At 37.8% G+C, this 26,917-nt stretch overlaps 1 protein-coding gene across 1 annotated transcript; it reads left to right on the top strand.

Annotated features, from left to right (window-relative positions):
* Positions 1-24,031: 24,031 nt before the first annotated feature.
* Positions 24,032-26,489, top strand: LOC132650789 (zinc finger protein 120-like; the record flags this gene model as incomplete). Its single annotated transcript, XM_060376106.1, has 3 exons — positions 24,032-24,152; positions 24,364-24,421; positions 25,793-26,489. Coding segments are annotated over 3 exons (876 nt in total), but the record flags the coding sequence as incomplete, so codon positions are not given.
* Between the last annotated feature and the right edge of the window lie 428 nt (positions 26,490-26,917).

Raw genomic sequence — 26,917 nt, 5'->3', positions numbered from 1 at the left:
TGCAGTGGAAAAATGAAAGTAGGATATCAGTGAATCCCTGATGCAAGAGTTACCTGCATTGTCCTTGTCCAAAGATCCAGAGATCACAGAAAACTGGGTACTCTACCACCCTTTACAGATAGGGGCACATTCATCCTCTCTGAGGTCCAGAGAACACAGAAAAGTGGATGCTCAACTCCCTTTACAGATGTGGCCCTTCAAGGGGGGGTCTGGATTGTCTTCCAGGCTCCCTGTGGCCCACAGTTGTCCAGAGCATCAGCTCTAACCTTTCTGACCACATAGATGCATTTTGCCCCATGGCCCGAAAAAAGAAACTAGAGAAACACAGCGACAGACACAGACAGATACAGACAGAGTGCTCACTTACTGGCTGTTGTTCAGTTCCTTGTGCCCGGGGTGCTTGGGAGTCTTGAGGATCCAATATGAGACCCCACATGTTATGCGCAGATCTTAGGGTCCCCAAAGATCATCAGGAGCTGGACCACATATGTAAGAGCAAAGAATTTTATTTGGGCTTAAGCTTGGTCTCTCCAACATCACCAACAGAGTGGATCAGAGAGCAGAATCCTGAGCAGCTGCATGGCAGGGTTTTGACTGGGGTTTTAGGAAGGACCAGGAAGTTCCAGTTTAACAGTTACAGGATTGGGTGACATTCAGCAATGGCAAGCTTTTTATAAAGTGATTGGCTAGCTAACATAACTAACATTGAGCAAGCTATCTCTAGGCCTCAGGAATGTTAGGTATTTTCTGTGTCACTGAATGTTCTACTACAAGGTTGGTAGGGTGCTCAGCACATGTGTCCCACTTTAAGATACTTTTCCATCCTTGTGGTTATCCTCAGACTGTTCCTTGGGTAAGGAATCTTACAACATGCCCCAATTCCTGGTGACCTTATGGTAGAGTCACTAGTCTGGTGACCTTAAGTGACCTTTTAAGGCCTAGTTCTTGGTGTCCTTTGAGAGGTGTCAGATAGGTTCTCTCAGTTCTAAAAGATCCATTTGAATTTTGTGGGCGTTGTAAATGATATGTCCTGTGTCAGAGAGTACTCCAATATCAAGCTGTGATATAGAAGAGTAGAACTGATGATATAAAGGATTTACTATTGCTGAGAAACTAGTGGTCCCGTTAGAATTTAGCTGAAGGAAAGCTGCCTGTAAAATACTTCACAGATAAATAGTATGCTAACCAGGCCTGTTAGAGATTAGGATCCTGGATTATGTAGAAATGTGGCAGGGTGAGGTTTTTTAATTTGTAATTTTCCAACGTGTATTTATTAATTCGTGAATGCGAATGAAAACAGACCAGATTGGTGGGTGTTCAATTTGGGTCAGGTTGCTTGATCCAGTGAATATTGAATTTCAAATTAAGGGACTATCCTATGCCCATATGTCCAATCCTGATTGACACAGTAATGTCAATTCAAATTTGAGACACAGGCTATTGGCTAAAGCTGTTTCTGTCAGGTTACAGGTCTTAGCAGCTAATATTGTACACAGGGCCAAGGTCAAATAGTATCTTATTAATTGCTTTCCCTCTATAAGAGAATGAACTGTGTTTTTCAAAGTCAGTATACCTATGTGTTTTGTTTTTGTTTTTGTTTTTTGTTTTTTTTTTCAACTAAGAGGTTAACAGCACTGGCTGCTCTTCCAGAAGTCAAAAGTACAATAAACCACTGATAAACCACATGGTGGTGACTCACAACATCTATAATGAGATCTGGTGTTCTTTTCTGGCATGCAAGTATACATGCATGCAGTACACTGTACACGTAATAAAGGAATATTTAAAATAGTCAGTTGTTGGTATTATTACATTTTGTTTTGTCGATGCATCATTGCTCTAGTCTCTTGTTAGTTAATATTCTCTGATAATCCCCAGTCATGAAGAATTTCATTTCTTTTCTCTAGTCTTTGACATTTGTTTTTGTTTAAAGCAATGACTCCTGTAGATAAGCCTTTCACATGTTTTGTAGTTTACATTTTATTTGAACACTGAATGCTACCTCTAATGTCCAGTGCTTAGAACATAGTTCTGCAACTCTTTTCAGGTGTACCCTGACTGGTCAGTGTGAAGTAAAGAAGACCAGTGAATGAGTGTCCATTGACTTTCCTGGTTGGTTTGTTTGTTTGTTTTTGGAGGTGGGTAATTACAACTAAAGAGGGACCTGTGTAAGAACTGAGTTCACTGACCTACTTTGAAGCTTTAGTTACAACACAAGAAGGGAGGGGGAGGAGGGAAGATGGCAATGAGTCAGGTAATCAACTTTAGACAGTAAAAGTGAAAACTGTACATTTGGAGGGATTCATATACAGTGAAATCAAGAATACGGATTAGGAGCTGAGCTTGTTTCTGGAAAGCAAATTTCTATAGTTGAACTATAGATCTGGAGAAACTCATGTCGTAATTCCTAACAGGAATGTCCCCTCTGTCCCTGTTTGAAAATGCACAACCTGAGAGGAAAAAAAAGGTTTGAGTAATAATTGATGTGCCCTAATACATACCTGAAGTACCTGAAGAATATTGGACCATAAGGCCATTTTCAACTTTTAAAAATAATTTTTGAGATTATAATGAAATCATTTCATCCTTCTCTCTTCTCTCTACTCTTACATCTCAAATGCTGGGATGAATCGTTAAGGAGGCTACTTAACAATCAAAGCAGACGTGGCTGTCAGGTTCTCCCAGCATCCCTCAGTCCTCACCTGTTATAAGGTATGGGTGTCATACACAGATCTCTAGCCCAGGAGTTGAGTTGCCCTCCTCCCAGCTGTCCTTCCTATGTATTCTAACCATTTTGCTTACCTGGTCTTTTTCATTTGTCGTTTATCCTCCTGGCCCTTTGTTCAGGCTCTCCACTTCTCTCTCTCCTCTCTTCTCACATAGCTCAGGGTCATGTCAACTCTAGACTGTCCCAGATTTCCCTGTGTCTGACTATGTTCTCTCATCTATCTATAATAAACTTTCTACTCCAACAAACGTAGGAACAGCCACATCCTTTTTGTTTTATATCTCATTTTCATTGAGCTCCGATTAACTACTCCTTTCTTTCAAATTCATGGCCATTTGTTTCTTTATTGGTTGTTACTCTTTGGCTTTGACTGAAGTTTGGCTGAAGGACTTCCCAACTATGAGGTAGAGATGAATGCACTGGACACAGAGTCTGTAACATAAATTACCTGTATCTTGGAAAATGAACGTGTGCCCTGGGAGAGTGGAAGATTGTATTTTAAATCATTTCCAAGATGAGGGAGTTGCAGGATATTTGATCCCAGTGTGATTCCTTAGATTGTGAACTGTAAAATCCTCTTCTTTGTTTGGTATGGTTGAGCCCTAACACAAACCTTAATTCCAAGGACTGTCTGTTTATTCTAAACAGGTGATTATGGTATGGTTCCTTCAGCCCTGGAACATACCTTTAATTCAAAAGCTCTCTGTGCACAGGATTAAATAATGTTAACCCTAGATCAAGAGGCAAAGCAAGAAGCCAGCTGACAGGGATTAAAGAGTATGTGGAACTTTCAGCTGAAATGTATTTAAGACAGAGTGTAAAAGTGGAAGGAGTTTTTGCATGGTAGATTTTGGGCTTTTTGAGCTTCGAGCTAGAAAACCTTGGCCTATCCCCCCCTGAGCTGTCATCTGAACTGGTGAGCTTTTGGGGCTTTTTACTCTTGGAATTGAGGTGAGTAGGATGGTCAGATGAGTGCTTTCTCTGCCTCTCTGCGCTAGAAGGTTTTAAAATAGAATAATTGGGATTTTCATTCTTTTATAACAACACTAGGGTTCTGTGTTCTCATAGAGTTTAGGGCAAAGCTACAATGCATCTGCTATCACCATCATTTGATCTTTGATCCACTGGTAGAGGAGCTACTATTATCCTGAGACTCAGCTGTATTGTTCAAGCTAATGAGGGACTCTGGGTAGGCCTAGCAGTCAGGAGCAATAGTGGGAGGTAGTTTATGGGTTTGTTCTGGGATTTTCCTCTGATGTAGCTCTAAAGAGCTGTGAGACCAGAGGCCATGTCATGCTGAGTGTGGGGCCATTGTCCCCAGGCCACGAATAGCAGGCTGCTGAGCTATCACAGCCTGATCTGCTTTGGCCGAGATGGACTGTGGTTCAGACTGTAGTTCAGGCTGGGGTTCTGTTTGTCTCCATGTGGTGATCCTGTCAGAGACCCGTGGCCTCTGACCCTTCCTGAGAGTTGATTGTCCAGAGAAATGAGGATTTTGTGGCCTGGGCAGTAGAAATTTGTGGTGCTTATAATATCAAGCATTGGTTTTGCAGTGGACAGATTGGAAAACTGAAGGTCTCATTTCTAGAAATGATGAATGTTGTATTCCACATACACCTTTTTGTAGCAAATTTTACAAATTGTTTTCAAACTGGAAGAAAAGAGGTGGTGGTGGTCATCTTTCAGCAATACTTGATTACGTATTTTTAACATTTCAACTTCTACCAGTCACAATGGTGTGGTTTAGGGAAATTCAATTCCAGGGGACAAAAGAAATTTCTGAGATTCAGAATTTTGTCAGGGGTGCCTGGTTTTAAATAAGTGGATAGGTCAGATTCCACATCTTGTGACATAATTCATGCAGCAGGGAACAGATGCTAAATTATTCTCCAACATTTTTTGTTTATTTTTTATTTTTTTATCAGTTACATTTTATTAACTCTGTATCCCAGCTGTGTCCAGATCCCTCATTCCCTCCCAGTCCCTCCCTCCCTCCCTCCCTCATCTCCACTGTGCCCCTTTCCAAGTCCACTGATAGGGGGGACCTCCTCCCCATTCATCTGATCCTGTTTTATCAGGTATCTTCAGGACTGGCTACAAAGCCCTTCTCTGTGGCCTAACAGGACTGCTCCTCCCTTCGGGGGTGGGGAGACCAAAGAGCCAGTCATTGAGTTCCTGTTAGAAATAGTCCTTGTTCCCCTCACTTTGGGAAACCAATTGGTTACTGAGCTACCACAGGCTACATCTGAGCAGAGGTTCTAGATTAATTTTGTGTGTGAGTGGCGGCAAGGGCTGGGCTGTGCCTAAACCCACAAGGGGACATGAGGGACTACAAGCCACAGCCCAGCTTTATGATCACCTCCATTTTCCAAAAGACTTCCAGAGCAAAAGGACTCTCTGTAAAGGAGGTTAGTAGTAGCTGGGGGGTCAGAAATATAACAGTTTATGTGTCATTTTATGTTTGTCTCGTAACAATTGTGGAATCTGTGTTTAATTAATTTGTATTAGTTAGAAAAAAATAGGTATCTCTGGTCCAGTGCACATTTTTCATGTTAGAGTTTCCTTAGGTCTTTTCATGTAAACTTGGCTATATTTTAGGCTTATGTTTTTGCCTTTTTCTCTCACCCCCTCATTCTTCCACAAACACTGTATACATTCTTAATTATTGAACTTTGTGGTAAGTACAGAAGTCACATTATGCCAGAAGATTATGAGATTCATGACAATAGAATCATCCCTTACTTTTCTGTTTTCCTCTGTTTCTTACCAGGTGGCTTTTCTGATATGAGATAGAGATTTTGGATTGTTCTTTAGCAATCACATAAAGACAATTTGCACTATGTCTGCAGAAGGCAGAAGAGACAACATGAAGGTGAGTGATACCAGTTAGCCAGTTTACTCCTTCTCTTTTGACATTTTCTTTTGGTGATCTGTCATTTTCTTCAGAAGTTTCATATGTCAAGTGGTCTCCATATTCTTTAGTTGGATGATTTTATTCTCCTGAAAATATTAAATCAAAACCCTGCCCCATCCCTAATTCGGGGATGAGGGTTGTACCTTTTTAGGCATGTTATATCTTTTATAGGGCAAAATGATTTTTTGAAAATAGAAAAAGTATAGTATCTTAATTAAAGTTAAAAAAATCTGTGAAAGTTTACAAATATACCTTAAAGTGTATTTATTTCTAGATAATAAAGGGCATTCACTTTGATTTTCAGCTTGCCTATTACAAGCAGCTTTTAAATAAAATCACTGTAAATCCTATGTGCCTGCCTCTCCCTTCCAGGTGGTATGTAAAAGTCATGTGCCTCCAAAATGCTGGGATTAGGGATATGCTATAAACCACCAACACCCTGTCATTGTAACTCTTGAATTTAGAAAACAACTAATTAATAGAGAACTACTTGTCTCTGCTGGGATTAAATGAATGGTCTATCACCATGCTGCTCAAATATGTTATATTCACTCCAAATTATTCCAACTCAAACAAGTTTATACCTTTGAATTTACTTCAAACATTTTAAACCTCTTAACTGTTTTTAATATGAAACAACAAAAGTATCCTTTTTTATTTAAGAAGAAAACTTTAGTCTTTATTAAGTTAGTTCGGACTGAATGACCAAACTGTCTGATGAACAGTTACCTCTGCTTATTAAGGAGATCTCTACTATTCAAATCTAATCATTATCAATTTTGATAGAATCCACCTTTTTTTTCCCTGTGGAAACATTCGGTTTTACCAGTGAAAACACAGTTCAGTAGTTTCTCACTGTCTACTCCTTTTGGTTATGTTTACTTCTTTTTGTTCTAGAGTATTTAGGTGTGCTGTTAAGTTGCTACTAAGAGATATTTCTAATTATTTTTTCTGAATGTACTTAGTGCTATGAACTGTCTTCTGGTCAACACTTCCATTATGTACTATGAGTTTTGATATGTTATGTATTCATTTCATTGACTTCTAGAAAGTCTTTAATTTCTTTATTTCAGTTTTGATCCATTTTTATTCAGTAGAGAGTTGTTCAATTTCTATGAGTTTTTAAGCTTTCAGTTGTTTTTGTTATTGATGATGTGCTGCTTTAAACCTTAGTGGTCTGATAGGATGCAGAAGGTTATTGCAAGTTTCTTATATCTTTTGAGACTTCCACTGTTCAAGTATATCATCAATTTTGGAGAATAATATATGAGTTGCTGAGAAGAGGGAACAATCTTTTGTGCTTGGGTAAATGTTCTGTAAACATCATTTGGGTATATTTAGTTTTTTGATGTTAGATAGCTGGAGCATTTATCTGTTCAGTTTGGTCAGGAGGACCTGTCCATTGGTGAGAGTGATATATTGAAGTCTTTCCCTATCAGTTTATGAGGGCCAGGATGTGAAGCAAGCTGCAGAAGGGTTTCTTTTATAACTTGGGTGCTCTTATGTTTAGGGCATAGATGTTAAATATTGAAATGTTATATTGCTGGATGTTTTTTTTTTTTTAATATGTCATGCCCTTTGCCATCTTTTGATTAGTTGTGTTTTTTTTTTTCAATGCAGTTTATTCAGGAACCTTGAACAATCATCTGATCCTGGAGAAAGCCAGCCCACAGCTTAAATAGCCTCTGGGTAGCCAACCCCAGCGTGCCATGTAGGCAATGCAGATAGGTCCACATACATGGAAGCAAGCCAGATCCTCAGCCTTAGCCAAATGTGGAGTTGTTTGTGACAGAGAGCACTCACCATCGGGAAGGTAGTTGTTTTTGAAGTCTGTTTTGTTAGATATTAAAATTGCTACACAAGCTTGATACTCTAATTCATTTTTTGGAATAACTTTTCCAACCCTTTTCCTTGAGATAATGCCTATCTTGATTTGAAGCTGTGTTTTATGTATTTAGAAGAAGGGTGGGTCCTGTTTTATCCTTCATTTTGTGAGCCTGTGTCTTTTTATTGGTGAATTTGGGTCAATGGCATTAAGAGATATCAACAGTAATTGTTAATCCTAGTATCTTGATGGTATTGGTGGTGGAGGTGGTTTTAGCATCTTGTGTAGGGCTATATTTATACATACATATTGTATAAATTTGACCTTATCATGGAACATCCTATTTTCTCCATTTGTGGATTGAAAGGTTCTTGGCATAGTTAGTAATTTGTGTTGGCTTTTATAGTTGGGTTTTTTTGTTTGTTTTTTGTTTGTTTGTTTGTTTGTTTGTTTTGAGTCGGAAGCACACTGTGTAAGCCATTCAACTTCTAGCATCTTTATGGAGGATACAGGATTAATTCCAAATAAATCTGCCTATATTTGTTTCATGGCTGTTGTTTGCCTTAGTTTTTCTGTTGATTGGTTGGTTAATTTGGTTTGTTTGCTTGCTTTTCTGTTGCAGATTTTTATATTCTTTCTTGTTCTGTATGTTTAGTGTTTTGATTATTCTGTGGTAAGAGGACTTTGTTTTCTGATCCAGTCTCTTCGGTATTTTGTATGCTTCTTGTGCCTTGATAGATATCTTCTTTTTTAGGTTAAGAAATTTTTTCTTATATGATTTTGTTGAAAATATCTTCTAGACCATTGACCTCATTCTTCTCCTCTAATCTGATTATTAGCAGATTTTGTCTTTACATAATGTCCCAGAGTTCCTCGATGTTTTGTGGTAGGGGATTTTTAGATTTAACATTTTCATTGATGCATGTATCCATTTCTTATTTTTTCTGTTTGTTTGTGGTTTTCAGACAGAGTATATTTGTATAGCCTTAGCTATCCTGGAATCACTTTGTAGATCAGGCTGGCCGTAAACTCAGGACAATCCAGCTGCCTCCCTGAGTACTGCTATTAAAGGAGTGTGCAACCACACTTGTCTTCCATTTCTTCTATTTTGCATTCAATGCCTAACTTTCTCTCCTTGATCTCTGTTTTCTGTGTGAATATTACCTCTGTAGTTCCTTGTTATAGTCTTTAAATTTTTCATTTCCAAGATTCCCTAAGTTTCTGCTTTATAAAATAATTAATTTTTTTTGAGGCTGGGTTTCTCTGTGTAGCATTGACTGTCCTGGAATTACTTTGTAGATCAGGCCAGACTTAAAGTCACAGAATGGTCTCTGCCTCTGCCTTTCCAAATGCTGGGATCACATGCATGCACCGCCATGCCCAGCTTGTTTGTTCTTTCTTTATTGCTTCTTTTTCCGTATTTCCAGTATGTGTTTCATTCTGTCATTCTCCTTTCAGCAGGGGACTGGATCTCAGCTTCTAGATGGATAACAGTGGTTCCATGTCTCAGGGGCATCTAGAGCACATTAAGTCGAAGACCAGGTTCACTAGGCTAGGGTGTGGAAAGAATTTTGTATGGACTGATACAGCCAGCTAGCTCTTTTAGAATTAGATCTCCGGGGTAGTGGAAATTCGGGTGTTCTAGAGCTATGGCAATAGCAAAGTGTTACCATTCTTGGTTAAGCTGCCATACTAAACACCTCAGAGTTGCAGTTAAATTCCATGGCTGGTTGGTTTGAAACCAAGACACAGGCTTGGTGAGACCCAGTCCCAGTGAGGCCTAGGCCCAGTGATTCAGAGACCAGGTCCAGAGGGGGATAAATGACTACTTTCAGGGACCATGATAAAAGGCTGATGGTATCAGGTGGTATACAACCAGTCAGCATGAATGAATTCCCAGCATGTTTATTCAAAATCAGGGATTCATAAACCTTGGGCAGAGGGAAGGATTTCGAGGATGAATGTCTGATTTTCTGGGGTGTAGGGGTAAAGGATACTTGGCTTACATGTAGTGCTACCATGCCTCATTTTCCATGCAGTAGCATGGAGCTATTGCAAGAGGAAGAACACAGTACTTAATTATCCTATATATGTTTGTGTGGGGAATCTCTGAGTATAGTTGAAAGTCACTGCTAAAGACTAAGATCCTTAGTTGGGTGATCCATTTCTAGGAATTCCCACATGTCAGTTGGAGCAGTTTCCTTCTCAGGAAAGGGTTTGTCCAATAATTTGTCCTGAGGGCTATGTGAGGCTCTTTATATGAATGGGGTCATATGGATCATGAGGCAGATTTTTAGGCCCTTCACTGATAAAACAGTGAACCATCATAGATTGAATGCGAACATCCAGAGATGTCAGACTTCACCCTCATCCAGAAAATCCTCACATGTTTGTTTCTTATTTCATGGCTTTATTTAAAGAATTTATTGGTTTCCTCCAATTGTTTATGTTTTGCCTGGATTTCTTTATGGAATTTATTCATATAACATACTGCAGCATATCCTAAATATACAAATATAACTGAAAGCCCAAGAAAAAGATCTTAAAAGGAACTATATGAATATGATATTGGTCATTAAAGCAATTAATGCAAAAGGAGGTGTTTAAGTGTACAATACAAACACACTGTTTCTTTAAAAATCTTCTATCTTCCACTTGGTTTTTAAAAGTTTATATATACTTTTTGCACTGGTGCAGACATATATCCAATCATCAACCATAGAAAACAATACGTTTTCCAACTGATCCTAACAGATATCATTTTCTTTCTCATAAGAGTATGAGATAATTTTAGTAGTCAAAATTATTTTTCCTAATGTTGAAACATTTGTATGCTTTAATAGAATCTCTTTAATTATAATATCCCTCCACCTCCAATGCATTTTTATTGTTGGCAAAGGAAAGAATCAGAATGCTCAAGTTGAGTGTTCGTCAGTGATTACTTTGATTTTGATTTTAAGTATAATCCTGTTATAAGACTGTGTTATATTTATAGGCCTATCTTTGTGTTTCCTTTTGTCAAGTGTGCTATGTATACTGTATGATTTGATTAGATATAATCTAGCTATATTGTTTCTCTTGAAAGTGATAGACCATCACATATTTTTGCTTTCTGAAATTTTATTATGTTATCATTCCCTGATGTTTTGTTTATTTGGAAACTTGATTTAGAGAAACAATTTTACTTTTCTCTTCTTGATCCTACAGGCTTGCCTCTCCTCATTTCTTGGTATATCTGTGTTTTCAAGTTGTAACAATAATGTCTCGGTTTTTGCTACTTAAGTGATTGATAGAGTTAACACATTGTTTTGGGGTTTTTAAAACTTTCTTATATATTGTCTTTGTGTCCTAATTCGCTTCAGTTGCCAACATTTCAAAGTCTACAGGCATCGGAGAGAGCCTCAGTTAAGGGCATGCCCTCATCAGAGAAGCTCTATCTGTGAGAGATTGTGTTGATGGATGATTGATGTGGGAAGGCTCTTCCACTGAGAGATGCAATATCCCTAAGTAAGTGGGCCTGGGCTGCATAAGACAACTACCTGAGCATGAGACAGAGGTGAAGGAAGAGAATGGGAAACATTTGCCCATCGCTTTTGCCTTAATTTTCTTCAAGCTTGACTTTCTATGCTAAGCTCCCAAAATGGTGGACTGTGATCTGACAGTACCAAACTAAACAAGTAAACCCATTCATGACCTGAGATGCTTTTGGTTAGGGGATTTAGTCACAGCAACAAAGCAGAAAATTAGAATAAAAATTACATGCAAGGAGTGATTTAGCTGCTGCACAGAATCTTGGAATGTTCTCTTTTTAAGAAATATGGAAAACATCAGGATTTAAGATGGCAAAAGCTTTAGAATGCTTTTGTATACAGAGCTTCATCAACTGTTCTGGTAGGACCTGGTAGATCAGAGTGTTGAGAGTAGTGCAGACAGAGGAAGTCCAGGTCATAGAATTTCAGTGGACAATAGACTCCATGGAAAATTAAGCTAGAGGTCATTTGTGTGATATTTTGACTGAAAAATCATACTTATTCTGCCCATGCCCTGAGCAATTGAGTAAGGCAGAATTAAAAAATAATGGGTTGGATTTATTACTTGGAATACTAAATCTGTTGAATGGTTATTGTTAGTGAGACATTCAGGACCACAGTGAAAGAAAGATACAAGTGGAGCAGAAATAAAGGTAGTTTTTGTTTGTTGAGAAAAGCATCACTAGGTAGTTTCAGATGGCAGTCACATGCTGAAACAGAGACAGTAATTTTCAAGGAAAGTATCACCATCAAAGAGTAGGTCCTAGCTCTGGATTTGAAGCCTAAGATGGTATCCATACAGTAAAAATCCCCACTGTTAATTCTTCTATTAATGGAAGGGGTAGACAAAGTGTTTCCTAGTGCCAGGAAGGAACTTCATATAAAAACTGCTCCAAAAGTGGTCCAAGTGTGGCACGGTCCATCCCAATTTGTCCACCCCAATGTAGAATCTAACTTGACAGGCTCACACATGTTGTGCTGGTTCTAGAAACAAGAAAGATGCAAAATTTAAGGTAATAGATTCTTTCTTTGTAGCTTCAGTTCAGCCCGGTGCCAGCCATCAGTGTTTAGCAGAGTCAGATTACCAGTGAAGATACTGTAAAGTTTCATTGCATGAAGCAGTGAGAGTAAAGACTGAGTTGTATTTTGATACTACAAGATGTTTAGATACCTAAGTTAGGAGACACCTACCATATATTTTTGCCTATAGGGAGTGGAAGTAAGCAATCTTGGGGACGTATGAGATGTTTCAGGGATAGGACCACCTAAACCTTTTCAAACAGCATCAGAATTTACTGTTTTCCTTGCTGATCTTCTTTCCTTGGTCCAGTCTTCCCTCAATATGTACACATTCCTCTCTATAAGAATGGGAAAGGGGTATTCTGTGCATCTATATTGGAATGATGTAACTTGCTTCTAATGTTACAAGATGTGGCACCCAAGAGATTCTCTTGTGTGTCAGAAGAGACTGTGAACATTTGAACCATGTATGAGCTATTGCAGAATTTTAGGATCATTGAAGTTAGACTACATTTTCATCATGGGATGACAATAAGCCTATAGTGAATTTGGTTAGAACGTATTCGATTGAATCAAAAAAGCTCCCAGAAAAGATGGTGTTTCTGTTTTTGACAATGAAGAAAAAGTTTCTGTGTAGCCCTGCCTGTCCTGAAAGTTTATAGGTAGACCAGGCTGGTTTTGAACTTACAGCTCTAACTCCAGTCGAGTGTTGGGCTTAAATTTAGGCCAACATGCCTGGCATCAACATCAACATCATTGGCTGCTGAGCCTGGAATATAGGGTTTTAGATATTTTATTTTATTTTGTTTTGTTTTGTATATGTAAGCATAGGTTTTTGTGTTGATCTTCACCCACATCTTGCATTTGAAATTTAGCAGGGAGTATATTTAATTTCTTAGGATAGCATTTATTCATAACACTAACACTATCTGAGCTTTCTGGGTCATTGAATTGTAGGTGCGTGACACTCTTCTTGCCTGTTTTTTTATTTTATTTGTTTGTTTTATTCACATTTAATTTATTTTTTAATTTAAATTTGTTTTTTTAAATTTATTCTCTGACATGAACTCAAGTCTTTGATCACCTCCTTCTTGGTGGTGCAGGCTTTCAAGGCCACAGAGGAAGACGATGCAGCCATCCTTGATGAGACCTGATAAGCTAGAAGAGGAGGAGTTCTTCCCCAATTAGGAGACTAGAGAAAAGGCATAGGGGGAGAAGAAGGAGGGTGGGTGGGACTGGAAGGAGATGAGGGAGGGGCCTATGGCAAGAATACAAAGTGAACACATTGTAATAAATTAATTAATTAAATTAAAAAGTAATGTATCCACTTAACATCCCAATTGTAATCCTCTCCCTTGTCTCTTCCTAGTCTCACCCTCCATTCTTTTTTCCCCTTATCCCATTTCCTATAGCTCAGATACAGGGAGCCCTCCTCTCCTACAATGTGAACCCAGCCTATCAAGTCTCAGTAGGACTGTCTGCATCCTCTTCCTCTGTGGCATAGCAATCCCCCCTCCACCAAGGGGAAGTGATCAAATAGCAGACAACAGAGTCCATGTCAGAGCCAGCATCTTCCCCCCTTACTATGGATCCCACATGGAGACTGAGCTGCCTTCAACTACATCTGAACAGGGGTCAGGTCCTCTTAGTGAATGGTTTGTGGTGGGTACATCAGTTTCTGCAGGTACCCATGTGCCCAGATTTGTTGTCCCTGTTGGTCTTCTCATGGAGGTCCTGCCAGCTCTGGGTCTTTCTACATTTTATCCTCCCACTCTTTCCTATGATTCCCTGTGCTCTACCCAGAGTTTGGCTGTGAATCTTAGCACCTGCTTTGAACCCCTGCTGGGCAGAGTCTTTCAGAGGATATGTATGTTAGACTCTCATCCTCTTCCCTCTCAGTCACTTCTGGTGTCGATTCTATTTGCACTTTTGCATAAGAATTTAGGATCCGCCATAGGGTCCTCCTTTTTATTTAGCTCCTTTAGGTCTGTAGATTGTAGTATGTTTATGCTATATTATGGCCATTATCCATTTAAATATGAGTATATACCATGCATGTCGTTCTGGTTTTGTAATAACTCACTTAGGACGATCATTTCTAGTTCCATCTGAAAATTTTATAGTTTCCTTGTTTTCTTTTTTTAAATACCCAAGGTGCATTCCATTGTGTCAATGTACCACAATTTCTGTAAAACAATGGTTTGGTTGAGAGACATGTAGTTTGTTTCCCTGTTATGGCTATTATGAATATAGATGCTATGAACACAGTTGAACAAATATCTTTGTTGAATGGTGGAGCATCTTTTTGATATATGCCCAGGAATGGTAGAGCTGGGTCTTGAAGTAACACTATTTCCAATTGTCTGAGAAAGCATCAGATTGATTTTTAAAGTGGTTGTATAAGTTTGCACTCTCACCAGCAATAGAGGAGTGTTCCTCTTTCTCCACATTCTCACTAGCTTGCTGTCACTTCAGGTTTTGACCTTAATCATGATGGGTTTAAGATGGAATGTCATTTGCATTTCCATGATGACTAAAGATATTGAGCATTTAATGTCCACCATTTGATATTCCTCTGTGGAGAAATCTCTGTATAGTTCTGTACCCCAGTTTTAAATTGGATTATTTGGATTATTGGAGTTCAATTTCTTCAGCTCTTTATATATATATTGTTTATTAGCTCTTTCAGTTGTATGTAGGGTTGGTGAAGATCTTTTGCCAGGCTGTACGTGGCCATTTTATTCTATTGACAGAGTTCTTTGCTTTATAGAAGCTTTTTGTTTCATGAGATCCTATTCATTAATTCTTGATCTTAGAGCCAGTGTTCTTGGTGTTCTGTTGAGGAATTTATCATCTATGCCAATGAGATCAAGACTCTTTCCCAATTTTTCTTCTTACAGATTTAGTGTATCTGTTTTATGTTGAGGTCTTTGAACAACTTGGACTGTAGTTTGATGCAGGGTGATAAATATGGATCTATTTTCATTTTTCTACATGTAGACATCCAGTTAGACCAGCACCATTTGTTGAAGATGCCATCATTTTTCCATTGCATGGTTTTGGCTTCTTTGTCAAAAATCAAGTGTCCATAGGTGTGTGGGTTTATTTGTGGGTCTTCACTTCAATTCCATTTGTCCACCATTCTGTTTTTATCACAGTACTGTGCAGTTTTTATTACTATTGATTTATAGTAGAGCTTGAGATCAGGGATGGTGATACCTATTGAAGAACTGTCTTTGTACAGGATTGTTTTAGCTATTCTGGCTTTTTATTTTTCCATATGAAGCTGGGAATGTTTTTTTCAAATTCCTTAAGGAATTGTATTGATATTTTGATGGGAATATCATTGAATCTGTAGATTGTTTTTGGTACAATAGCAATTTTTACTATGTTGATCCTACTGATCCATGAGCATGAGAGCTATTTCTATATTCTGGTATCTTTTTCAATTTCTTTCTTCACAGACTTGAAGTTATATTTTGTTTTTGTTTTCAATTAGGTTTTTCATTGGCTTGTTGAGGATAACACCAAGATACATTATGTTGTTTTTTTTTCCTAATTCTTTCTCAGTCCATTTGTCTTTTGCATACAGGAGTGCTCCTGATTTTTTTTTTTTGAGTTAACTTTATATCCAACCACTTTGCCAAAGTGTTTTTCAACTGTAGGAGTTCCCCACAGTAGAATTTTTGGGGTCATTTTTGTATACTGTCATATCATCTGTGAATAGTGATACTTGACTACTTCCTTATCAAGTTGTGTCCCCTTGATCTCCTTTAGTTGTCTTATTGCCCTAGATAGGACTATGAGTACTGTATTGAAGAGATTGGTAGAGAGTGTGTAGCCTTTTCTTGTTCCTGAGTTCAGTGGAATTGATTTAACTTTCTTTTCATTTAGTCTGATGTTAGCTATGAAGTTTCTTTACACTGTCTTTACTATTTTTAGATCTGTGCCTTTGTCCCCAGTCCCTCCAAGACTTTAAACAAGAATAACTGTTGCATATTGTCAAATGCTTTTTCAGCATCCTGTGTGTTTTTTTTTCAATTTGTTTATATGGTGGATTACATTGATGGATTCCATATACTTAACCACTCCTGCATGCCTGGGATGAAGCCTACTTGGTCATGGTGGATGATATCTTTGATATGTTCTTGGATTTGGTTTGTGAGTATTTACTGAGTATTTCTGCATCATTGTTCATAAAAGAGATTGGTCTGATGTTCTCTTTCTTTTTGGGGATCTTTGAGGATTTATCAAGTTGACGGTGGTCTTATGAAAGGAGTTTGGTCATGTTGCATCCATTTATGTTTTGTATTATATTTGAAGAATATCAGTATTCGCTCTTCTTTGAAGGTCTTGTAGAATTCTGCTCTGAAATCATCTGGCCCTTGGCTATTTTTGGTTGGGAGTATTTTGATGGCTCCTTCTATTCCCTTAGGCAGTATAAGACTATTTAATAGCTTTACCTGATGTTGATTAAACTTTGCTGAGTGGAATCTAAAGATAATTGTATATTTCATTTAGATTTTCAAATTTTGTGGCATATAGGCTTTTGACATAAGAGTTAGTGGTTCTTTGGATTTTCTCAGTGTCTGTTATATTTCTTTCTTTCAGATTTTGTTGATTTGGATAGTGTCTTTCTGCCGTTTACTTGGTTTGGCTAAGAGTTTGTCTATGTTTTTTATTTTCTCAAAGAACTAGTTCTTGGTTTCATCGATTCTTTGAATTATTCTCTTTGTTTCTAATTAATTGATTTCAGCCCCGAGTTTGGTTATTCCTAGTGGTCTATTCCTGCTGGGTGTTTCTGATTCTTTTTTCCTGGGGCTTTCAGGTGTGCCAATAAGTTGCTTGTATGGGATGTCTCCAATAGCGTATGAAGGCCTTTAGTGCTATTAAAACTCCTCTTAGGACTGCTTTCATTGCATCCCATGTGAAGTTGAGAATTTTTCTTTCAAGGTTTGTAGTTGTTTCAAGGTTTGAAGTTGTTATATATATATATATATATATATATATATATATATATATATATATATTCCCCCTCCCCACTGGCTTGTTGAGGATAACATCAGGATACATTATGTTTTTTTTTCTGTTGTATTTTAATGGAAACTGCATTGAATCTGTAGATAGCTTTTGGTAAGATGTCCATTTTTACTATGTTAATCCTGCTAAGCCATGAGCATGGGAGATAGCTCCATCTTCTGATATCTTCTTCTAATTCTTTCTTTAGAGACTTGAAATTTTTTTTCATACAAGTCTTTGACTTCCTTGGTTAGGGTCACAGCAAGGTACTTTATGTCATTTTTGTTATTGTGAAGGGTGTTGTTTCCCTAATTTCTTTCTCAGTCCTTTTATCTTTTGTATACAGAAGGACTACTGATTTTTTTTTAGTTAATTTTGTATCCAGCCACTTTGCTGAAGGTGTTTATCAGCTGTAGAAGTTTCCTGGTAGAAATTTTGGACTTATTCAGGTGTACTATCATATCATCTGCAAATAGTGATACTTTGACTTCCTCCTTTCCAATTTGTATCTTTTTGATCTCCTTTAATTGTCTTATTGCTTTAGCAAGGACTTCAAGAACTATGTTGAAGAGATATGGAGAGAGTGGTCAGCCTTGCCTTGTCCCTGAATTCAGTGGGATTGCTGTAAGTTTCTCTCCGTTTAGCTTGATGTTGGCTATAGGCTTGCAGTATATTACCTTTACTATGTTTAGGTATGTGCCCTGTATCCCTGATCTCTCCAATACTTTAAACATGAATGGATGCTGGATTTTTTTTTTTCAAATGCTTTTTCAGCATCTAAGGAGATTATCATGTGTTTTTTTTTCTTTCAATTTCTTAATATGGTGGATCATATCGATGGATTTTTGGTTATTGAACCACCCCTGCATACCTAGTATGACGCCTACTTGGTCATAATGGATGCTATCTTTGATATGTTCTTGTATTGGGTTTGCAAAGTATTTTGTTGAGTGTTTTTGCATCAATGTTCATAAGGGAGAATGGCCTGAAATTACCTTTCTTTGTTGGGTCTTTCTGGGTTTAGGTTACAAGGTAACTGTGGCTTCAATGAATGAGTTTTGTAGTGTTCCTTCTGTTTCTCTTTTGTGGAATAGATTGAAGAGAGCTGGAGTTACCTCTTCTTTGAAGGTCTGTTAGATTTCTGCACTGAAACCATCTGGCTCTGAGCTTTTGGGGGATTAGAGATTTTTGATGAATGCTTCTATTTCCTTAGTGGATACAGGACTATTTTATTGATTTACCTGGTCTTGATTAAGCTTTGGTAAGTGGAATCGATCAAGAAAATTGTCCATTTTATTTAGACTTTTCAATTTTTTTGGTATATAGACTGTTGAAGTAAGTCCTAATGATTGTTTAGAGTTCTTCAGTGTCTATTATTTTCTCCTCCTTTTCAATTCTGATTTTGTTAATTTGGATAGTGTCTCTCTGCCTTTTAGTTATTTTGGCTAAGGGTTTGTTTATCTTGATTTTCTCAAAGAACCAGCTCTTGGTTTCATTGATTCTTTGAATTGTTTTATTTGTTTCTAATTTATTGATTTCAGCCCTGAGTTTGATTATTCTACTCTTTTTTGGTGTGTCTGCTTCTTTTTTCTAGGGATTTTAGGTGAGCCATTAAGTTGACTGTATGAGGTGTTATAAATTTCTTTTTGAAGGCACTTAGTGCTATGAACTTTCGTCTTAGCACTGCTTTCATTGTGTCCCAGAAGATTTGTAATGTTGTGTCTTCATTTCCATTGAATTCTAGGAAGACTTTAATTTCTTTATTTATTTCTTCCCTGCCCCAGCTGTAATTTAGTAGTGAGTTCTTCTCTTTCCATGTGTCTGTAGGCTTTTTGCTATTTCTGTTGTTGTTGAGGTCCAGGTTTAGACCACGGTAATAGATAGGATACAAGGGATTATTTCAATCTTCTTGTATAGGTTGAGGCTCACTTTGTGATCAATGATATGGTCTGTTTTGGAAAAGTTTCCATGAGGTGCTGAGAGAAGGTAAATTCTTTTTTCTTTGGGTGTAAGATTCTGTAGATATCTGTTAGGTCCATTTGATACATGACCTCTATTAGAGATATTCTTTGTGTAATTTCTGTTGTTTACCTGTCCTTTGTTAAGAGTGGAGTGTTGAAGTCTCCCAGTAGTAATGTATGGGGATTTGTGTTTGGTTTAGGTTTTATTAATGTTTCTTTTTACAAACGTGGGTACCTTTGTATTTGGGGCATAGATGTTCAGAATTTTGATTTCTTCTTGGTGGAATTTTCCTTTGATGAGTATGAATGATCTTCCTCATGTCTTTTGATTAATTTTGGTTGAAAATCTATTTTATTAGATATTAGAATGGCTACTCCTGCATGTATCTTGCGTCTATTTGCTTGGACCCTTCCAGCTCTTTACTCTCAGGTAATGTCTATCTTTGTAACTTAGATGTGTTTCTTGTATGCAATAGTTTGTTTGGTCTTGTTTAAGTGTCCATTATGTTAGACTGTGTCTTTATTGGAGAGTTAAGTCCATTGATGTTGAGGGAAATTAATGACCAGTGGCTGTTAGTTCCTTTTATTTTGATGTTGCTTGTGGTAGTGTTTGTGTGCTTGGTTACTTTTAGTTTTGCTGTAGTGACATTATTTCTTTCCTGTGTTTTCCTGAATGCAGTTAGCTTTCCTGGGTTGTAGTTTTCCCTCTAAGAGCTTTTTTACCTCTGGATTTGTGGGTAGGTATTGTTTAACTTTGTTTTTGTCATTAAATATCTTGTTTGCTCCATCTATGATGACTGAAACTTTTGCTGGATATAGTAGCCTGGGTGGACATCTATGTTCTCTTAGGGTCTGCATGATATCTGTTCAGTCCCTTCTGGCTTTCATAGTCTCTATTGAGAAGTCAGGTGTGATTCTGATTCGTTTGCCATTATATGTTACTTCGCCTTTTTCTTTTGCAGCTTTTAGTATTTTTTCTTTGTTCTGTATACTTACTGTTTATTATGTGGTGGGAGGATTTTCTATTCTGCTCTAATTTATTGGTTGTTCTGTAGGCCTCTTGTAGTCTTATAGACCTCTCTTTTAAGTTGGGGAAATTTTCTTCTATGATTTTGTTGAAAATATTTTCTGGGCCTTGGAGGAGGGAATCTTCTTTTTCCTCTATTCCTATTATTTTTAGGTTTTGCTTTTCATGTTGTCTTGGATTTCTTGGATGCTCTGTGTCAGGATTTTTTTAGATTTAACATTTTCTTTGATAGCTACATCTATTTCTTCCATTGTGTCTTCCACACCTAAGATTATTTCTTCCATCTCTCGTAGTCTATTGATTATGCTTACCTCTGTAGTTCCTCTTTTCCTCCTTAAGTTCTTTCTCTCCACAGTTTCCTCACTTGTGTTTTCTTTAATTTTTTCCAATTCTCGTATCAGATCTTGAGCCATTTTATTGATTTCCTTCACTTCTCTGACCGTATTTTTTTCAATTCCTTCAGCTGTTTGTTCAAACAATCCTGTTTCTTTAATATCTTTCAGTGATTTAAGTATTTCCTCTCTAAAGGCCACAAATTATTTGGCTGCAACTTCTTGTATTTCTTTAAGGATGTCCATAATCTGTTTGACTTTATCTTCCTCCATTTCTTTGCAAAAGGCAATAATCTGTTTGACTTTATCGTCATCTAGGTCTTTACGCAGTTTATTTTTTCCTCTATTATCCGGTTCATAAGCACAGATGTAAGGTCATCTTCTTGAATTTCATTTACCCTGGTGTGTCCAGGGCTGCTTGCCCCTGAATAACCGGGTTCTGGAGATGCCATACTGCTCTGCCTTTTTGAGCTTTTACACTTGCCTGTACCCATTTGGCTATCTTAGGTGTTGGGTGTTATTTTCTGGCACTTCCTGGAATCCTGTGGTGGGGATAATCCCCTTGTCAGGAAGATGATTTTTCCTGAAGGAGGCCTCCTTAGCTTTTGGGGTACAGTCACTGAATAGCAGGTATTTCTCAGGAATTGCCAAAACTCACCACAGGCATAGAAACCTGAGCGGTAATTGTGGTCTTTGTTAGTCAAGGGGGCTCTCCTCTCACCCAGAGAAGTCCTGGAGACAGCTGTCCTGCTTCTGGCTTTCTTGCTGTAAATTTAGTAAGCTGTAGCTGTAACCTGGGTACCCCATGGTTTGGTCAGCTTAGTTAGGGATAACTGGTTGTCCCTTGGAGCAGTATCTGGGGGTTGATCTTGGGGATCCAAGGCTTCTGTAGGTCTGAGGTTAGAGCTCTGTGCCCCAGTACCCAAGCAGTAATCCGTGGCAGCTGATCACTGCTCTCCCATGTGCAGCAGGAGGCTAGAGTCTGGAGCCTGTGAATAACCAGAAACTTTTCCAGGGCTAGGTGTCCTGAGGTAGGGCCAGATGTTTTCCCCACCTTTGGGTTTTCTCCCAACATGAAGACCTAATCTGTGGTGTTTGACGTGGTGTGTAGAATGGGTAGGCACTTGCCAGATGGCTACCAAGCTGGTGACTGGGAAAGAACCTGAGAACATTTCCAAGAATGTTCCCATGTGTGGTGGTGGTAGTGTGTGTGGGGGGGAGTTGGCTGAGTGCTCTAAGCTGGGACCTGCTCTTTCCCTGCCTGTGGGGTTTTCTCCAGACAGGGAAACCCATCTTCTAGTGTCCTGGGGCACACAGTTCTGTCTGTGATGGAGAGTAGGGCATGGAGGTCTAGTGACTGGAGGCCCACTCAAGGCTGACAGCTGTGTACCCACCAGTCTGCAGGACCTTTTCCAGGGATAGACTGGGTGACCTGAGGTCAGTCCCACTTTCTTCTTCCCTGTTTTTTTTTTTTTTTTTTTGAGCCTGGAGCTCCCAGTCTCTGGTGCCCTGGAGCACACAGTTAGGCCTGGGAAGGTGATCAGGACAAACAGGTGTATCCTTCACCTGGGATATTTTCCGGGCTCTCACTGAGTGACCTGAGAGTGGGACTGAGTGATCCCCACACCACGGAGTTTCCTCTCACCTGGGAAACACGATTGCTGTTGTTTTAGGGCCCAGAGTTCAGTCTTTTAGTTGCTGTACCAACATTGCTGTCCTGTTCCTGTCGTGGTCCTCCTGGCAATGCCATCTTGGATTCCCTCTTCCTCATCCCTTTCAATTAATTTTGGTTGAAAGTCTGTTTTATTAGATATTAGAATAGCTTGCTTCTTGGATCCATTTGCTTGAAAATCTTATTCCTGCTGCAATATCCAAGAAATTTTTCCAGAGATTAGCTGGGTGCTCTGAGGTTGGACCCAATAGTTTCCCTCATCATTGGTTTTCTTCTTACCTAGGAAACACAGTCAGTGGTGTTTGGCGGCCCACAGATCCAACTATTGGTCACTGTGCAGTCTCTGCTACCCAGCTTATCAGAACAGTGTGCAATCAGCCCAGCCATCTGGGATCTATTTTTACTTTTTACTGAATATAAGTATTTTGATTGTATGCATGAATATGCACCTCTTGTGTGCCTAATCCTCACAGTAGTCTGAAGATGTCTTCAGAACTGATGAACTTATAACAATTGAAAGTAGCGGGTCCCATGTAAACACTAACAATTGAGCCCAATTATTTCCAAGAGCAATAAGAGCTCCTCACTGCTGAGCCATCTCTCCTATCTTACGTTGCTCATTTATGATCAACATTTACACTGCTAGTATTTTTGTCTTCTATTTTTACCTGTTTAAACATCCATTCCCTTTTAGTAAGATATCATTGAAGTTACAGTTTAAGCTGGGGTAGTGCAGATTTCTGGAAAATAAATATACAACAGGAGTGAATGTATAATTCCTCGTAGAATCTTCAGTAAAGACCTCTGAGTTCTTTCAATATTTTGTTTGTTTGATTGACTTTTAGGGGAGACTCTGTCTTAATATATAGTTCTGGCTGTCCTAGAACTCTTTGAATAGATAATACTGACATCCAGTTCAATAAGATACACCTGTGTCTGCCTCCTGAGTGATGGAATTGAAGGCATGACAGAATACACCCAGCTTGTCCACCATTTTTTGTAGTTAGTAACTGCTAATAAATTTCTCTGATCTGTAATTAGTATTGTTCATCTGTTAATTTCTCTCTCTCTGTGTCTCTGTCTCTATGTCTCTGTCTCTCTGTTTTACACTCTTCTCTCTGTTTGTCTTTTTCCACATAAATTGCCACGTCTATTCCAAAGCTATATCCTCTTCAAAAAGTTCAGATATGATACAGTTAAAACTTGTTATTCTGTTTTATTCTAAAATGACTTAGTGATATCAATAACACTTATTTTTAATAGAAAAGTTTTAATCTTTATTTTTAATCTATAGACTACATTATTTAGTAAGGAGGATATACAAAACAATGATCAAAAAACAACCATGTGTTCTATTCCTTTTCTTTTGTCTGGTCACTCAGAAATATCATGTTATTGGCTATGATTGTTGTTGCTTGCCACTCACATTATTTTTATTCATGTATTCACTGTCGTCCACTTTCCCTTCCACAAATATATGAGCCCTCCTCTTCACATACTGATATTCCACATCCCTGAGCCCTGGTCAAAACATAATATTCAGTACCATGTTGTCTTTTGACTGATGTTACCCATCTGTTCAGTGACCCCTGATCAACACATCTCATTTGTTGCTATATAAAATATAATGACTGTGTTTTGTCCTTCCACCTGTCTCATGACAGGGTCCTGACCTACTCACCCAAGTAACTGAAGAGGATTCATAGATTGCTCAAGAACCCAACTAATGGCTACTTTATATTCATGTCTTACAAACTGATGAAACACAGGTTTTTGAAGCACGCCTTTGGTTTTTATTTTTATTTTTCAATCTAACCTTTAGGCTTTTTCATCTCCCCTACTTCACATCACGCACAGCACCCAACTATAAAACATTCACACTTCTGTGTCAGAAAATGAATTGAAGATGCAGTAGAATTATATGATTATATTGACAATGACGTATAAATTATATTGTTGCCACTGTTTCTGTTGTACAAATGTATGGCATATTTTAGAATTCAGTGACCTTCAGTGATGTGCATGTGAAATTCAGCCAAGAAGAGTGGGCCTTGCTGGAACCTTCCCAGAAGCAACTCTACAAAGATGTGATGCTAGAGACCTGTGAAAATCTCACTGCTATAGGTAAGACTGCAATTTTTCTTTCACTTTAAAAATAAAGAGACAACTCTTACTTTGTTATTGATCATCTTCTGTAATTCCAATTGAGAATGAGGAGGAATGAGGTAAATAAATCAGGCATGGTTCTAAGGTCACAGAAGATAGTGATTTAAGTTTTGCCTTTATAATAACATGATATTTCCAATAATATATATTTTCTCGTACTATATTTTAGGCTACAATTGGGATGACCATAATATTGAACATTTTCAAAGTTCTACAAGTAATAAAAGGTAACTTTATGTGCATGTTGATACAGATATAAATCTTAATTTTTAATGTGTCCTGGAAGTTTGGTGTTTTTTGTTTGTTTTTGTTTGTTTGTTTGTTTGTTTGTTTATTGGCTGCTTTTTATTTTCTGTTTTTGAAATAGATTTTTTTTCTGAGTATCTGTGACTTTCTTAGACTTACTAGTTATACCAGCCTGACCTCAAAATCACACAGATCTGCCAGATTCTGCCTCCACAAGTGCTGGGATTGAAGGCATGTACCAGCACACATGGCTGTGTCCTGGAAGTTTTAAAGAAAAGCAACAGTATAAAAACAGCACTGCTTTAAGTGTACTGATGATCATTAAAATCTCATAATTCCATGTACTTCAATGTCAGGCATCTGATTTGTGTTTACAAGGCACTCCTCTAAGATAGAAGAAAATAAAATAATATTGTAACAAAAATACCATTTGAATCATATGGACATTACAGCTACTGACTTGAAATGCCAATCTGTTTAGTCTCATTCTATCTACTCAGATATTGTAAAGGTATACACACTGAATTGGTGATCAGTATGTGTCCAAAACCTTCTAATAAGCAAAAATTTCATATTAGAACCAATGTTACTCATTTTCATGCAGTAACATTGTAAAGTTTAGTGAAAGGAGCAGCTTATGAGAATCAAGAATATTGTTTTGGAGAAACCTTAGTCCCTATATGACATGTCTATGATGAACAAAAAACAAACTGTGTTAATTCAATATGGGAATCTTTATTATATTTGTAAATTAAACTGGTATATCATATGTCAAAATGATTCAAGACATGAGCATAGGGATATTGAAAGAAGCAGTGTCCCTGTCTTTCTCCAAGAACAATTGATTTGGTAGTGGTCCCCACTGTGAGTAAATTTTCTGAATGTGATAAATGGTTACTGTTAATTGGTTTTGCAACTTCACTGAGAATTCATCAGCAAACTCATATTGCTGAAAATACCTATGAATACTAGGAATTTGGAACTTCTGCTTCTCTTGGCTCACTTTGAAAATGAAGTATCATTCATACAGTACAAAAATTTGTGAATGGGATTGGTGTGGTGAAACTCTGAATTCTTACAATACTCTTCATATATAGGAGAAAACCTCTTATAGAAAAATGATGCTATAAAAGAGATCCACATAACAAATTCCCTTACCATCACAGGGATCTTCAAAAATACCCATAATGAAGGGGAATACCGTGAATGTAAATAAAGTGATAAAACTTTAAAATTTGATTCTTCTTTACCATTAGACCAAATTATGAAATTAATTCATGTAGATAAATATATTTATTAGTGTAATGAAATGACTGTGGTAAATCTTTCACATGTGCCAATTTTCTTTGCAGGCATGAAAGCAGTCATACTGGAGAGAAACCCTTTAAATGTACTCTATGTGGGAAAGCCTTCCCCTATATCACTGTACTCATATGGCATAAAAGAACACACACTGGAGAGAAGCCTTACAAATGTAATCAATGTGGTAAAGCCCTTGCAAAAAGCAGTCAGCTCATACGGCATAAAAGAACACATACTGGAGAGAAACCTTATGAATGTAACCAGTGTGGTAAAGCCTTTGCAGAAAACAGTCATCTCATAAGCCATAAAAGAACACACACTGGAGAGAAACCTTATGAATGTAACCAGTGTGGTAAAGCCTTTGCACAAAACAGTCATCTCATAAGCCGTAAAAGAACACACACTGGAGAGAAGCCTTACAAATGTAATCAATGTGGTAAAGCCTTTGCAAAAAGCAGTCATCTCATGAGCCATAAAAGAACACACACTGGAGAGAAACCTTATGAATGTAACCAGTGTGGTAAAGCCTTTGCACAAAACAGTCATCTCATAAGCCATAAAAGAACACACACTGGAGAGAAACCTTTTGAATGTAACGAGTGTGGTAAAGCCTTTGCAGAAAACAGTCATCTCATAAGACATAAAACAATACACACTGGAGAGAAACCTTATGAATGTAACCAGTGTGGTAAAGCCTTTGCACAAAACAGTCATCTCATAAGCCATAAAAGAACACACACTGGAGAGAAACCTTATGAATGTAACCAGTGTGGTAAAGCCTTTGCACGAAACAGTCATCTCATAAGACATAAAACAACACACACTGGAGAGAAACCTTATGAATGTAACCAGTGTGGTAAATCCTTTGCACAAAACAGTACTCTCTTAAGCCATAAAAGAACACACAGCAAAGAGAAACCTTATGAATGTAACCAGTGTGGTAAAACCTTTGCAGAAAACAGTAATCTCATAAGACATAAAAGAACACATACTGGAAAGAAACCTTACGAATATACCTAAAGTGATAAAGCCTTTGCACAGCAGAGTAGTCTCCGAAAATAGGAAAAGACACACAGTGGAGTGAAGCCTTCTGAGTATAATTAGTGTTATAAAGCCTTTGCATGTAACAATCATCTCCTAAGACAACAACACATATGAATATAACTATGTGGCAA

Source organism: Meriones unguiculatus (assembly GCF_030254825.1).
Source record: "Meriones unguiculatus strain TT.TT164.6M chromosome 13 unlocalized genomic scaffold, Bangor_MerUng_6.1 Chr13_unordered_Scaffold_33, whole genome shotgun sequence".
Classification (NCBI taxonomy): domain Eukaryota; kingdom Metazoa; phylum Chordata; class Mammalia; order Rodentia; family Muridae; genus Meriones; species Meriones unguiculatus.
The sequence above is the reverse complement of the archived record's forward strand: the minus strand, read 5'-3'. Positions and strand labels throughout refer to the sequence as shown.